At 43.8% G+C, this 15,741-nt stretch overlaps 1 protein-coding gene across 1 annotated transcript; it reads left to right on the top strand.

Annotated features, from left to right (window-relative positions):
- The first annotated feature begins 6,024 nt into the window (after positions 1–6,024).
- Positions 6,025–15,425, top strand: rnd3a (Rho family GTPase 3a). Its single transcript, XM_010891081.4, has 5 exons — positions 6,025–6,347; positions 6,498–6,585; positions 12,099–12,208; positions 13,233–13,367; positions 13,509–15,425. The coding sequence occupies exons 1-5, from the start codon at positions 6,198–6,200 to the stop codon at positions 13,755–13,757; spliced, it is 732 nt and encodes a 243-aa protein (XP_010889383.1). The 5' UTR covers positions 6,025–6,197; the 3' UTR covers positions 13,758–15,425.
- Positions 15,426–15,741: the final 316 nt, after the last annotated feature.

Genomic DNA, 15,741 nt, shown 5'->3' with positions numbered 1-15,741 from the left:
GGAGAAGCTGATAGCCCCAAAAAACAAATAGAACCCGCAATTACCCAGATCCCCTTAAACTAAGTAGGTCAACCCCCAGTGTATTCATTTACCCCCAATCCCAATTATTCAACATAAACAGAGTTAGGTTCTATTCAGCACAACACTGCGCAAAAAGAACAGAATATAATAAGTAATGATAAATAACGGGACAGCTCACGTTTGATTAAGGTTTGTCATGCATTTGTAGGTGCCATGGCGTTTATCTTCTCCACTGTCACTGTCTGTCTGTGGGATAGGAAAGACACCAGGTTAATGGTCTGGCAGAGCTAAATGTCAAGCTCTGCCCTCCGGCCCTATTTCTGCTGCCAGGCCTGTTGGAGGAATGGGAGGATGCGGAGGAGAGGCAGCGGCGCGGGGGGGGTTGAATGGGAAGGGCTGGGGGAGACTATAGTGGACCGGAGGAGTTGGGGGATGGTTCCTGGTCCTCGACTGTGTCCTTCTGGCCTTTTTTTTGGTGGGGCGGCTGCTTTGTTGATAGAAGGAAGTGGGTCGGATTCAAACCCATGCGGTCGCAGTACACCTGTATTGGAGGAAAATGCGTTTAGACCGCCAGACCACCCTAGACCAACATTCTGGCATCCCACACTAAAGTGGTGGCGGGCCCAGCTGGGGTCAAATATCATTTTCCTTTCTCCTGCAACTGGACACCTTTGGGCCGCCGCCCATGTGGCTATCACCCCCTAGATCAGTGGGGATGAAGAGCCCTGGGGTGAGGAGGGGTCGTGGGAAAAGAGTGGAGCACTCACCCCACATTATGCTACTTCTGTCGGTGTGCAGGATCTGCCTGAGAGGTTAATGTAGAACTGTAAAAAAATAAATATATATATATATATTTTTTTTTTTTACAGTTCTATCTATTCGCTCTGTTCTCCAGTGAGCTTCACCTTCTGGTCGCACCATTTTACCTCAGTGGAAACCATCTCAGTTGGGAATAGAATGCCCCCCCCCCCCCCCCACACTTTTGCTACTTCCCCAATCTGGTTTGCCCTCAAGTCACTGCTACTTGCCGAAGAGAAAATCCCCCAAATGGAACCGATTGTGTGTTATGTTTAGTGCCAGAGGTAAATGTCAATGATTTCTTGATTGGATGCATGCAGACAGAGATTAGTGTAGTGTGTTACAGAAGAGTGCTTCCCGTGCCAGAGCTGCTTAGGGCAAAAGGGGGGCTAAGGGTTTGGTAGGTGGAGGATGGGGCTGGGGTTTCATTGGGGCATAATGGAGGTAGACGGTTAAGGGTTTGTGTTTTGGCATGTATGGGGGGTAGGATGGTGGGGGATTACATTAGGGAATATAGCGAATCATCAACCGACCAACTCATCAACCATCCACCACCTCAGGACAATTGTCTGAAGGCCAGGCCTTCAGAACAAATAAGAGAAAAATATAATAAAATGTGTAAATAATTATATAAGATATAAAATCCTTTCCATTGAAACCAGTGGACTTACATTAGGAGCATAAGACCAGAGGAATATTGTACCGCAATATTAAACAGGTTATTATATTTCACATGGGGATATTCAATGCTATAAAATGGCTGCCAGAACAGCATTTTAGAAGATGTCACATGATCTATCAGAAAATCTCATGGTAGAACACATAGAACTGATAGAACAGATATGACAGATGTTGGAACCCATAGAACATACAGCTCTCAATTAAGAGACCACTGCACCTGTTTCTTTCCTTTCCACAAAAGTCAAAAAGGAAGGTTTTGAGTGAAGAGGGTTAACAGAGGGTTTTGAGTGAACAGAGGGTTAAAATTGAACGCTTCTGTTCCTCACTCAAAACTTTCCTTTTCAACTTTTTTGGAAAGGAATGAAAAAGGTGCAGTGGTCTCTTCATTTTTTCCGGAGCTGTATGTATGACACGTTGGATGGATCAATAGGATATTGCTCACCATTATACCATGTTACACTACTATAAAGAAAATGTTCAGACACAAACACACACGTTTGTTTTACTATACTTATTGGGGCATGAGACCTAACTTGACCCAGAAATCCATGTTATCTTTTACCTATCTCTAAACCTAAGCCTTACTCTAATCTAACCCCAATCATAACCTCTAAAATCAGATCCCGCCATGTATACATATGATCACAAACACACACGTGAGGCAGAGGTTACAGTGGATATTAGTAAAAACAGGATATATCATAGAGGAGAACAGAACTGACATGAATTAATGAGATTTATAAAAAACATGTTTCCATGAGGCCACCTACATGGGGTGGAGATCTACTGCAACACTGCTGATACTCCTGCTTCTTGTCTAAGACTGTTTCTGTCTCCCTTTTCCCCCAGCAGTGTTTCTGACTACATTTCTGTGCTGCAGTGAAACGCGTGGTAATTGAACGTGGCAGGTACTTGATAAAACCAGAGGCTTTTGCATACATTCGCTTTTTATTTTACTTTACAGAAATTATTATTTTAGAATACATTTCGCGTTGAGCTTGTGTATGTTTTAAACTATGTATACTTAACATGACACTTAAACGTGCACTCCCTGTACACATAAATGCATGCAACTACTTTGTGTTGTGACTTAACACTGTATTTGAGGGACACACAAAAAACTGGATTCTAGTCTTAATAGCATAACATTTTTATTGTGCGCCTTTGTTTCTTTGTGTGCACCACAAACATTACAAAAGTTGCACACTTTTAAGAGAGCGTGGAATTACAGATGAGGTGTTCAATAGATTGAAAGGTGGAATAAAGGTATTAGACAATGTGTGGATAAACAAGCCTTGTTAATCTAACACTACCACGCCATGCGCACAGAGAAGTTAGAGTGAATGGGATTTTCTACATTTGATTCTGCAGAGAATGGAACAGGATTGTATTCATGGCAACAGGGAAGTATCTAGGTTCAATGAATATACTCATTTTGTATGTGCAAAAGGCCATCCAATGGTGTACATAGAAGTATTGTACGAATTTGGTTCCCCGTCATAATGCATTTACATTTTAAGGTATAAAGTTGAATGAGTTCTTCAATACAATGTGGATCAAGAAAAGTGTATTAGTAAAACATGTGAGAAGGTCAAGGCTCTGTTGCAGAAAGTAGTTTAATTTCAATATGTCTTAAAACACGTACGTTTCATGCAAAACAAGAATACATTGTTATATATTTTAATAGCACTTCGATTAGAATGGACCAAACAACAGGGCTCCAGATGAAGAGTTTGCAATAAAAATACTCTTCTTCATTCGTGCTTCAGCCAAACAGTGCTTAACCACTTAACTGTGCTATTGAAAGTCACATGGCTGGGCGGAACAGCGTTAAATCTCTGATCTGGTCCTTTTCTATTTGTTCGGGACATCTTTAGCACATATAGGATTTTTAGCTGACAGCTGTGACAATGTCACCAGACAGGTGTTCAAAGTAATGCATGAATAATGTGTGATTTACAACATGCTGAACAAAAAACATTAAGACCATGACAAAAAAAAGCTCATGTTAATAGGTGGTGGATTTGCTACTGATCAACGAAATAGGCCACATTATGGGTCTATATGTGATATGGTCAGTGTGGACATATCATGGATGTGGTAGCATGAAAGTCCATTGTTTATCATGACTTTATGAAACCAATAAAGTCGACACCTTTTTACATGGCTAATTTGGCTGCAGTTCAGACCCTCTGATTGCACATGTTACACAGGATAAGATGAGTAGTCTCTTTAGGAGATAATGTTGCACTTGTTTTACAAACATAACTCAGCGTTAGACAAGGAGGGAGGTATTTTTTGTTTTACAGTTGTTTCACCATAATGCTCTTCAAAAAAGTGTGACTTTCCTTATGGCAAACATGGTTTGGAAGAATCATCAACAGGAGAAAGAGATGGATAAAGTCAAGATGGAAGATCCAGTAGCTCAGAAAAAAGTATGGAAAAAGATAAGATTAGTCTTTAGGTTATTTAAGTTTTTCTATCTATATATTTGGTAATGGGTTTGGTTGCCTTGATATTACACATTTAGCATAACCATTAAAATGTTTTCATGAAGGCCAAATCGAAATACAGTGAAAAGTAGACATCCGACACCTTGGGAAAATGCTACAAGGAACAGTTGAACAGCCAGGAGACCAGTGGTGAGGGCCTTGACATCCAGTCCAGACAGTTCATTGAAATGGCCTTTTAAGGAATCACAGAGAATACGCCACACATGCCAATCAAGATGGGGTCTGCCAAGGTTGGCCCTGCAGAGGTTTGGATTCACCGCAAAACCACACAGGTGCAGGAGAATATGGACATTTAGCTCTGCCTGCACACCTGAGTCTTTAACAAATCTGGCCAATGAAACACACATGCCAAATAGGCCTTAAGAACATTTAACTACAGCCACGGGCTACACCACAAAATTGTGCTGTTATTTGTAAACAGTTTGACCTCTGTTTCACATGGTAAAACCATTCCCACCCCCTATTTTAACCCAAAAGACTTTGAGGTCAAGTAATAGTGGATGTTCTACCTGTCCTTCCAAAAAGAATTAACAAACTCTCCAGTGAAATGTTTCAGGCACAGGCAGCTGAACGAGTCAAACAAGTCCTAATTGATTCTGTCAGATGCTTTCCCAACTCAGAGCTTTCCAGACAGTTTATGTCCTGCAATAGTCGAGCCGATCAACCTAAGGCTGCGCATCGTGCTGAGCTGATGGGACCTTCGCCCTCAGGCAGGATACCTGTAGTGGATTAGCCATTGCCATTCCCCCCTGACAGGATCACCCCTGGAGACGGTACCTGGCGGGATGTCCCTCACGGACCGGGCCATGGAGACATGACACTGTTCCATATGGATGTTGGGGATAACAGTCTCCACTTTCCGGGCCAGCTACTGTGGTGGGAATTAAAAACATTCTGCAGAGGTCAAACAGCTTTGCTGCACAGGATGGTGACGTCCCAGAGCCATCATCCATGCAGGCGTCAACGTTTTGACATTTCTTCATCTGCCCACACTGTGCCCGGGACGCAGCTATTCGATCAGTGATTAGCAGCGGGCCAGTTGGAGGAACTCCTGGAGGGTCTAGAGCTGTGCTGAGTTCTCAGGCTCAGAATGGTCAACAGCAGGCTAGCGTTATAGTGGAAAGTTCTATGGTTACATCCGTGGTAGTCTGAGATACCTGCCCGCTTTGTTTTCCAGGAGCGGAGGTCTCGGACTTATGCAGAATTTATCTGCTGATCATTAAAATACAAATTCCTGATCTAAACACGTTTGTGTCAAATGTTCAGGTTTGCTATGTTTGCACACAGTTTCATGTTTGATTTAAAGGTCCAAGAAAAATATCAGTAACACATTGTTGGGACCTATTCTGTGTGTATTTTACTGACCTGGTTTAAATGTTAGTATTGTAGTAACATGTGTAATATAAAGGAATAATTAAATGAGTATATAGAAATATATTGTGAGATGTTTTATTGGTGAATATCTGTATTATCCTTTACAAATTTACTTTTGTCAAATAAATCTTTAAAGAATCTGTTTCTTTAATAGAAAAAGGGTTCTAAAAGAGGAATACATAGCTCCAAAAAAAGATTAATTGAAGAACCTTTTTATCTTTAAACGTAGGCCAGGTTGGCCTGCATGGGAACTTCGGTGAAGTGATGGATCGGATTACTTCTTCTGTGAGGGTGTGTTCTTCGGGGTGTAGTCTCTACTGTCAAGGTACTTCCTTTGTAAGTCTTGGTGAGTACTTTGGGTTTGAGATTCAATCTCTGCGTTTGAACACAAGTTACTTAAAAATGGTATTACAAGACGATACATCGTTTAATAAACAAGCGCATTGTGATTCGACTTTTTGAATGGAATCCTACGGGGGGCGCCATTACACCCTGAGCATTCGATCATCTACCTACTCCGACCTACTCCCACATTTTTAGCACGTGAAGAAAGGGGATGGGAGGGACATCAGCTCTACGCGAAATGAGTGACAACCTCATTGGCTCTTCGGTTTCGGTATAAATAACCGCAAGCGTCTAGTTCCGGACAGGTCGTAGTAGACGCGTTATTGGGGACGCATAAGAAAAGGATTTATTACGCTTCGCGATCATTCTGCATTTAACACTTTTCAACCAATCGCCTATATTCCTGTGCAATCTTTTCCTACAAGTTGGAGCTCTGTGTATCGGACTGTCCTGAAACTTAAATCAATGAAGGAGAGAATATCTGGTCAGAAACTATCACCTCAATCCGGAATGGATCCCAGCCAGAGTGTTAAGTGTAAAATAGTTGTGGTAGGAGACAGTCAATGTGGGAAGACTGCTCTACTGCACGTTTTTGCCAAGGACATCTTTCCAGAGGTGAGTTTAGTTATTTATGTGTGACTATAGAACAAGCAATAATATAATAATAACACATTACTGAGACCACTTCTCTGTTATTAGCAGACGATGGTTGTTTTCCCAGTTCGTAAACTTTTGCCATATCTGTACTCTTACATTTTTCTTTAGAACTACGTGCCGACGGTGTTCGAGAATTACACAGCCAGTTTTGAAATAGACACGAAAAGAATTGAGCTCAGTCTATGGGACACATCAGGTAATTATACAATGTTTTCGTTTAATGTGTTGACATATGTTTTTATTCTACAAAACTCTGATCCGATCTCCTATTAGAATATTTCGATTTGATTTAAGACCAACATGTAAATGCAAGATTAATTTGGTATTTCTGATTTGTCTTGGCCACGTTTTGCCTCCTACGGTTGATTCACAGTTGTCCATTAGAAATACAGTTGGTAGGCATGCCAGGACCTGTTGTCACACACCGCGTGTGCGCCTATGGTTTCTTACGCTTGTCTTAGAATACGTGATGATGTTGCTGAGGAATGCTAGGAATTATTCGGCCAGACGTTAACCATTAAAAAGACACGACTTAAACGAAATGTTTCACCTTGCACCTCGAACACTCACCGGAACAAAGACAAATGCAACCAAACAATATTTCTGTGAAGACAATTCCCCCTACGGACAAGTTCTCTACCTGATGCTGTTTATTAGTGTTATACCAGATTTTCCCGGCAGATTGTATTCTAGTGTTCAGGCTTGAACCTCTAGGGATCGCTGGTAGTCTGGAAGTAATTAGTGTACCTGTTGTAGGCCCACTGTTATAGACCCAGACCTTTACGGTTTGAGCAGGCTGCTGCCCTGTGACTCCTCCATGGGTGGAAATTCCTGCCTAGCCTGTCTGAGATGGAAGGCTGTGGGCTCTGCTGATTACTATAGCAGGTCTCCTGGGCCTTTCCTGAGCACACTATGGGATTTTCTCTTCTTCAGGGGGCAAGCACAGAGCGGCTCAGAGAGCACTGCAAGTGTGTTTGTGTGTGTGCGTGGGTCGAACTGTCTATCAACCCTCTACTGGGCACCTCTTTTTTTAGGAAGGTGTCTGAGCCACTGTTTCATCTAATGACTAAATTCTCTGTATCCAGATTTAAACTGGATAGGAGCACACCTGAGGCTCTCGGCTTATTACCCGGGCAGAGCTGCGTTTTGCTGGGCTCAGTCTCACTGTCCTTTCTGTTTCTGAGGAGAAACGGTGGAAGTGAAGGAGCTTAGCCAGCCGCATAGAAGAGGACTGCATTGCCTATAGTCCTCCCATTTAAAAAGAAGATGCTCCAGGATTAGCTGCTAATGTTCCATATGAATGACAATCTATAGGCCTAGGCTACTCCTCACATGCACATAAAGCCACTAAAAAAGTAACTTTATTTTACCAGGCAGGTCATATTAGTCCAGTCTTATTAACCCATATCAATTAAGCGTAACTCTTTAAAAGGGGTCTGACGGAAACGCCGGATGTAAGGTTTATGGTCGTGTGTGTGTGTTGTTTACGTCCACGTTCCCTGAGCAAACTACTCAGACAGAGGGAGTGTAACACCTCTAACAGCATTACAGTAGGGACCCGATGAAAGAAAAAGCCAAGCCGGCGACCCCCTAACCCCTGAAGCAGGAAGCGGAGTTTGCCTTGTGAGGACAAATGGGAGTTTTAATAACTTCCCAGGGCGTTACCTTAATGACCTCCATTTAGTTCCCCACCCCCCCCCCCCCCACTGTCTGTCTGTGGTTCATTAAGACGTTCACAGATCAGTGGAGAACAAAGGGGCCGGGGGTGAGTCCAACACCCCGTACTGTAGGGAGGTCGGGGGGGGAGGGGTGGGCTCTGCAGATGCCTGAGTTCCTGGCCCCACTACCGCTTCTCATCAGGACACAGGGCAGAGCAGCATATCGATTAGGGCCTGGGCCTACTCAGTTACACCGAGGGGAGTCACGTCAACAGCCGGTAGCCTGCCGGCTCCACCATACCAGATGCTGATGAGGAGGTGGGGTAAGAAGAGGTGGGGTGAGGAGGAGGAGGTGCTGGATACTCAGGGTTGAGCGCAGGCTGGGCTTTATCAAGAGCCGCTCTCCGTTGTCGGGGTGTTGACTAGGGGGAGTTGGAAGAAATGCCGTGCCTCTGGTCTGAGACACGGCTTCAGAAGGGGAGCGACACGGCACGGAGAGGACTTCTGTTCTGACAGTACTGGCTGTTTTAAGAATACAGTTTGCCTGAGACGATTGAGGCTCCCTATTCTCGTTGGTGTTTGTGAAAGGCCGTGGGCCAGTAAAGAGCCCCAGCAGCTGGTTGCCAGCCTGTTGCCAGCCTTCCCTGACTCCACACACACCTCCACACACACTGCTGGGCTATCCAGGGTCTGAGACAGAATGATGGATGGACTCGGCTGTTTGTTGACATTGTTGTAGGGTGGCTGTGCTCCGTACACACACACACACACACACGCACTGCTCAGAGTCAGGGTTTAGAGGGGAAACAGCAGCTGGCTAAACCAGAACAAAGATTCCCAGTAACAGTTAGGGGGGCCGTCCTGAACCACCCTCAGGGTGATGGGCTTTTTGCTGACACTCCACAGGCACCATATTCACATTCCATCACAAAACTGAATGCAAGGCCTCTATTCCGAATCCAAACCTGCTAGTAGTTGGACGGTTTCTTTCCAACTGGATTGTGTGAGACAAACTGTCGGCCTGCTGTCCACTGAGTTGGTGTCTGCTTTCTCAAGTGGCCGTGCCTATCCCTGTCCCCTTACCCAGTACCATTGTCCTGACCCTGTCCCCTCACCCTGTCCCCTCACCCAGTACCATTGTCCTGACCCTGTCCCCTCACCCTGTCCCCTCACCCAGTACCATTGTCCTGACCCTGTCCCCTCACCCAGTACCATTGTCCTGACCCTGTCCCCTCACCCAGTACCATCATCCTGACCCTGTCCCCTCACCCCTCCGTGGACCAGAGGCTACAGCCTGCCTCCTATTGTGGCCTGCATCGGATCAATTTCTGGAGCTCAGCGAATTGGAGCCGCATGTTTCACATTCCTAGGTTGAAAGGTTGCTACTTCCTGCTGCACAAAGATCCCTATTGTAACCACTGAGCTGGGAAGATCTTTCTGCAAACTCAGGAGTAGTGGATAAGTGCATATTTCAGCAAGGTCTTACCTTGTTTGTCTTAAAGGAAATGTAATCAAATGAGTATTTTGGCATTACTGTGGCTAAGAATTAGATTTAGAATTAGACACCCTGTATGATCTTTGATAACACACAGTCCAATTGCTGTATATCATAAATCTGAGTTTCTAACAGTCTTCTCTGTAATCAAAAACAAAGAAGACTGTATCATAAGGAGATCGTTTAGCTATGGAATATTTACCAAAACGATTACTCACTCTCTTTAGCCTCTAACATTCAATGTAGCCACATTGGGATACTCCATCCTTTTCTTTCTTTCTCATTCTCCAGACTTCACATTTTAATGCACATTGCTACTTACATAAGTCTCTTTCCCCCCCAAAAAAATGACATTCTTGACTTGGAGAGGATTTCAGAGAATTTCAGAGGTCTGGTAGTGGAACTGAATGTGGAATGACTAGAGCTGACCTGTGGTGGTTTGAACAGGTGTTCTCGGGACAGGTGTGTACAGGACTTTGCTCTACTGTGAACCATTGTACAGAACCGTACAAAAATCAGTAAGGGTGTGTCCCAAGTGTCCCTGCATTCTTTTTATAGTACACTCAAGACTAATGGGCCCTGGTGAACAGTAGAGCACCGCACAGAGATCAGGGAGCGTTCTGTCTGTCTTGCTCCCTCCCTCGTCTTTCACTGTAAAGTGTGGAGAGAGACATAGAGCATATGTTAGCACCTGTTTCGTCCTTGTGTTTGTGTGTCTGTCAGGTCGAATTAGGACCAGATGTCCTCAAAAGGATAGTAAAATATAAAAACAACTGCGCTTATTAGGATCTTTTGCTGGTCTCCACGAGGACTAAGTCGATTTTTTTCAGCGTAGGGATTATGTGAAAGGTCAAATTTTGGGTTAGGCATTAGGGTTAAGATTAGGGAACATGGATTTTGTTTTCTGGTTCCCACAAGGTTTAAAATATGCAACTGTGCGTGTTTTGTTTTAGCAGATCGAATTTGGACCAACAGTTTTTACAAGGAAAGTAAAACATGAATAGAAAACTGCCTTTATTTGGACCTTTTGCTGATCCTTACAAAGGTAATTTCTGGAATAAGGGTTATGTTAAGCATCAAACTTATATTTAGGACTGGTGTTAGATTTTAGGTTACTTTAAAGTTGACGCTTTATGGGTTAGGCATTAGGGGGAGGTTAAGTTAAGGCATGAATGTTAGGTTATTGCGGTTAGGGTTAGGATTCATTTTTTGGTTTTCTGGTCCCCAAGGACAGAAATACACATGTATGGGTGTGTTTTGGTAAGAGCAAGAGACATATAGAAAGATGAAGAGATTATTTTGAGGGAAGGAGCGAGCAGTGGGAAGGTGTGTCCTCGAAGATTAAAATACCCTGAGGGGAAGTGACAAAGCCGAAGCTAATGAGGTGAACATTCACAAGTCTTTGTTCGCGTTCGGATTCTTTGTTTGTGTGTCTGGGGTTTCCTATCAGCTGGCCTCCAGGAGATGAATTCACAGAGGGAGAAGCAGATCTCATAGCTGAGGAAGAAGCTGAAACCGACTGAATCACTGATTGTAAAGTAGTGAATCTGTCTTCTGTAGAAATGCTAAGAGGTTATCATCAATCTCACTCTATATTTATTCATTAAAATTTATTTTATTAAAAAGTTCTGAAAAATTTGAAGCCCCCCATGTTTCATCTGAAAGGAGGTTGTAGTGTAGTGTTTCTCTGATTGCCAGGAAATAGGTTAAATAAATCCACATGGGTATTTCTTTCAGCATTCCTCTCCATTGAAGGCTGAGCTGTGAGCACTTCCCTTCCTGCAAATGATTCTCACCACCACCCATAACATCCAACTTCCCATGATTTATATTATCGGCCCTCTAAGGCTTGCTTTGCAAGGTGTGTGTGTCTGTCTGTGTGTGTATCTGTGTGTGTGTGTCTGTGTCTGTGTGTGGTGGTGGCGGCTTTCTCTGGTCATGTGGAAAAGACCAGAGTGGTCTGCCACTTTATACATGAAAAACAAAATTCCCTGGATTCTTTGGCAGCACGGCTGCGTTACATGTGGGAAGTCCTAGATCGGATCCCAGAAGGCGCCCTGTACTCTGAGGTCTGGTCGTAAAGTGCTGTTTCCACAGCTGCTCACGTGACCTGGTCGCTCACATTGATGTAAGGGTAGACCCCTTGTTACAGATTAAAGGCAGGAGGGGATGGGCGTTTTCCTCCACATGGTTTAAGTTAGACGGTTTAGAATGGGTATCTAGCATTGCTTTTCCTGGGAGCCTGGCCTGACTGAGGGAAACAACCTCTTTATGCACAGCGAATAGCTACGGTCAGCAGAATGCGTTGAGGTTCCTCCAATCTGTATTTCTTTTGAGCTGCATGTTGAGCGATTATCTTTCACTCTTGGCTCCCAAGCACCTCTCTCTCTGTTGGATGTCATGTGTGACTTTGAGGCAAAATGTGTCTATATAGTTCGGACAGGTTTGGTTTGACCTGTAGGACCCTCTGTATCATTTGCTCCTTTAGAGAAAATCTAAAGCTAGTTTTAATCCCGTCGGTGTATTGACCTCTACTACTGTGTACCGCCATTTCAGGGTCGCCATACTACGACAACGTGAGGCCTCTCTCCTACCCAGACTCCGACGCCGTTCTCATCTGCTTCGACATCAGTCGTCCTGAGACCCTCGACAGTGTGATAAAGAAGGTGTGTGGGATCTGTTACGCCCGTCAATGCCTGTCACCTTTAGAACATGGTGTTTTGTGTCTCATTTACTGGCCTGGACTAAAGTACATCTCAGGTTATGTCGAGACCTCCGCTTGTGTCCGTTGTTCCACTCATTTTCCCCCCAGAGTGTTTTCGGGTCAACTTAAATGTTACTGGGTCAAGGCTGGCTCTTAGTACGGTAAGAAGCTCATGGTGGTTCTAAGTATTGGGGTCATCATCCAGCGCTGCCCTGGTTTCACAAGACTCAGCAGGCTACTCAGACATGTGGAGAAGTGTGCTGGTAGGGTCGTGACTGGCTGCGTGTTAGGTTGAGCACAATGGCTGAGAGGAAGGGGCTGGAGAGAGCTTTAAGTGCCCTCTGATGTCACTGTCGCGGAATAGAATCGTGGGAAGGTTCCGGTTCCAAAATTTAGTTTCTTCCACTTTGCCAGTTTTAACAATCACCTGCCTGTACAACACTGAACATGATCACCTCAATGTCTAGCCAGCCTATCTGCCAGCCAGCCCAAACACTCCTTGTTCTCAAGACTGCATTAGTGGCAGATTAAATCCACCAGTTAAAGGCTATTGATCACAGAGTGTGTATTGTGTTGGAGGAAACGTGAAGGATTATCTTAGGACTTAAAGCCTACTATGCTGCATTCCTTCCTGGGTTCAAAGCAGTTTGATGCAACCATGTGACAGGAAAGAGGAAGTGGCTTTGTCCTTCAGAATGAGTGGCTCAGGTTCTAATTGTAGCTCTTTACAGATGTCAGATCATAGTTTGATCACCCTTCTGCAAGATACGTTTTCCTGCAGTCATTGAAATCTGAAACTTGTAGTTAATTTCCTTTTAACTTTTAAATGTATTTTATTTTTTTTGCCCTACAAAAATTATTATTCATGATTTGAATTCACATATCCTGTTGATGTAGGATTGATTCTCTTGATGTAGCAAGCTGACTCAATTCAAGAATGCACACAACATATCTCTTACCATCTCACTGTCCACCTTCTTCTGTAGTGGAGAGGGGAGATCCAGGAATTCTGTCCCAACACCAAGATGCTGCTGGTGGGCTGCAAGTCAGACCTTCGCACTGACCTCTCCACTTTGGTAGAGTTATCCAATCACAGACAGACGCCAGTATCATATGATCAGGTAACTTGGAAAAGTGTGCTTCCGTTGTGTTGCATTCATGATTGGACACCTGCGGCTTTACACACAACGACACAATATCAAAACAAAAGGTCTGCCAGTAAATCCAATTTGACATGTCATTTCTGTGACTTTGTTCTACAGGGTTCAAGCATGGCCAAACAGATTTCCGCTCCCTACATCGAGTGCTCATCGCAGCAGTCAGAGAACAGTGTCAGGGACATTTTCCATGTGGCAACCTTGGCCTGCGTGAACAAGAACAACAAAAACATCAAACGCAACAAATCCGCGAGAGGCAACAAGAGGATCTCGCACATGCCCCTTAGGCCAGACCTGGCGGCCGTAGCGTCAGACCTGCGGAAAGACAAAGCGAAGAGCTGCAGTGTCATGTGACCTGTTACGCAGGGTTAAGTCCCCAGGAGTGGGTTGGGTAGGCTGTTGTTGAACGTCAGAGCACAGTGCATTGTGGGACATTAGAGGGTGAGGTCAATCCCTCCCTGCACTTTAAAGCCCTTGACTAGCTTGTCCTAGGGTGGAGTTTTGTATATGCATCATACAATGTAACTCTTACTGGATTCTGTGCCAATGACAACACAATACTTTTTCCATTGTAGCACCACTGCCTCCATAATCCATACCCTTACATTCTTCTTTTTTTTTTTTTTTTTTTTACCAGAACAGAAAGCTATTTCTACTATGGCCAATCAGCTGCCTTCCTTTCAGTTGCTCCTGGGAGGAAGTGACACAGATTCCTCTAAGAGTTGAAAAGGAAGTGTTCTTAGGCTGTCACAAGAAATTAGCATTTCCCCAAAGAAGATATCATGTAACATAGGAAAGGTTGAGAGAGTCCTGTATGTTTTTCAGAGGACTTTAGAGAAAGCTGTGAATAAGACCCCCACTGTATTGTCAATGATGAAAGCCTCACCCCACTCTTTCTGACCTTTAAACTTGAGAAGGGACAGCCACTGTTGGCTGTGGACTGTGATAAACTGGAACAATCAGAAAAGCCGCCTTGCACTGGATCCAAGGTCAATGGTTGAAAGAGAGGGCTTGTTTACATTACGAGAGAGAGAACAAAATGCTAGATAGACCTTAATTCGCATAATAATTTCCAAAGTGGTTGACTTTACCCTGGCATGTTCCAGGCGTGCCGGGCAGGATTTTGGCCGTCAATGGCGGGAAAATGGAGCTATATGCGTGTGAACTGATACAGTTCGGACCCGATTGTCTTCACACTTGCAATCCAGGGGGGTGGGGGGGGGGGGGGGGGGGGCTCTATTGAAAATGTGGTGAACAATACCTCGAAAGGTGGTGTCCTGAGCAATTGATATCTGCAATTTACACAACAAAAAATTCCAGTGTTTCTGGAGTCTTCTTCATTATGTCTCGGAAAATGTATCGCATTGCAAACTAGCCCAAAAACAAGGAAGTGACATGGAGCTGCATCGCTGTGGTTTTAGTCAACTAGTTTCTCATCTCATTTTGTTGTCAAGTGTGTACTGGCCCGCTGTCCCATTGTGCAAGTCCTGTCTTTACCGTATTTTGCCAGTGTAACATATACTGTAAGCGATTTCTGACCGAACTGTAACCTCCTGTTGTCCGGATGGTTTAATGATAGACAGGACGTCATGATGATGTAATGCAGACACTTTCATGGACAACCCCGTTAGGCTATGCCAGACATTATGAAGCTCGCTCCCAGCAGTGCAGGGGAATTACGTAAACAAATGAAGCATTACTTTGGTTGAAGGAGATATGGTCTCCGCTGGATATTAAAAAAGGTATAGATGCACTTTCTGAAAGTCAATTCTTTGTTGAAAAGGTACATGGATTGTGATATATTCCCGTATCCACATTTAACTGGTGTCCTCTAGAGCAGTATTATTAGCTGGCTCTTTTTGTGAAATTAATTTAGAGAAAGAATCAACTGTCGGTAATGAAAAGTGTTTTACCGTTAGGTCATCATCGCAGTTTTTCATGTTCATTTTGTATGTCTGTATCGCATTGATGTTGCCACAGTATTTATTGAGTTATATATTTTCCCTTTCAAATAAAAAATACAAAAAATACAACTGAAGTGTTTTCTGTTCATGTTTTTTTGATAGAATGGAGACAGAAATGAACTGAATTCGGTGAATCCTTAGTTGATCTGCACATTGCCTCTAGGCATGTTATACATCAACTGAACTGATGGCATGAAACCAACTTGTAATAAAAGTAAAAATTGCAAGGGACCGCTTCAGGAAATGCAGCATGAGTGACAACTTGAATTAAACCCCAGTGTCATACCCAATGAGGTTAGATCAAATATCTGGGGGGCTGTGAGCTTAGAGTGTAAAAAACACATTTTCTTTAAAACCCCTCAGTATCAATCAAA

The sequence above is a fragment of the Esox lucius genome, chromosome 22 (genome assembly GCF_011004845.1).
Source record: "Esox lucius isolate fEsoLuc1 chromosome 22, fEsoLuc1.pri, whole genome shotgun sequence".
Classification (NCBI taxonomy): Eukaryota; Metazoa; Chordata; class Actinopteri; order Esociformes; family Esocidae; genus Esox; species Esox lucius.
This window is presented reverse-complemented; position numbering and strand designations above follow the sequence as displayed.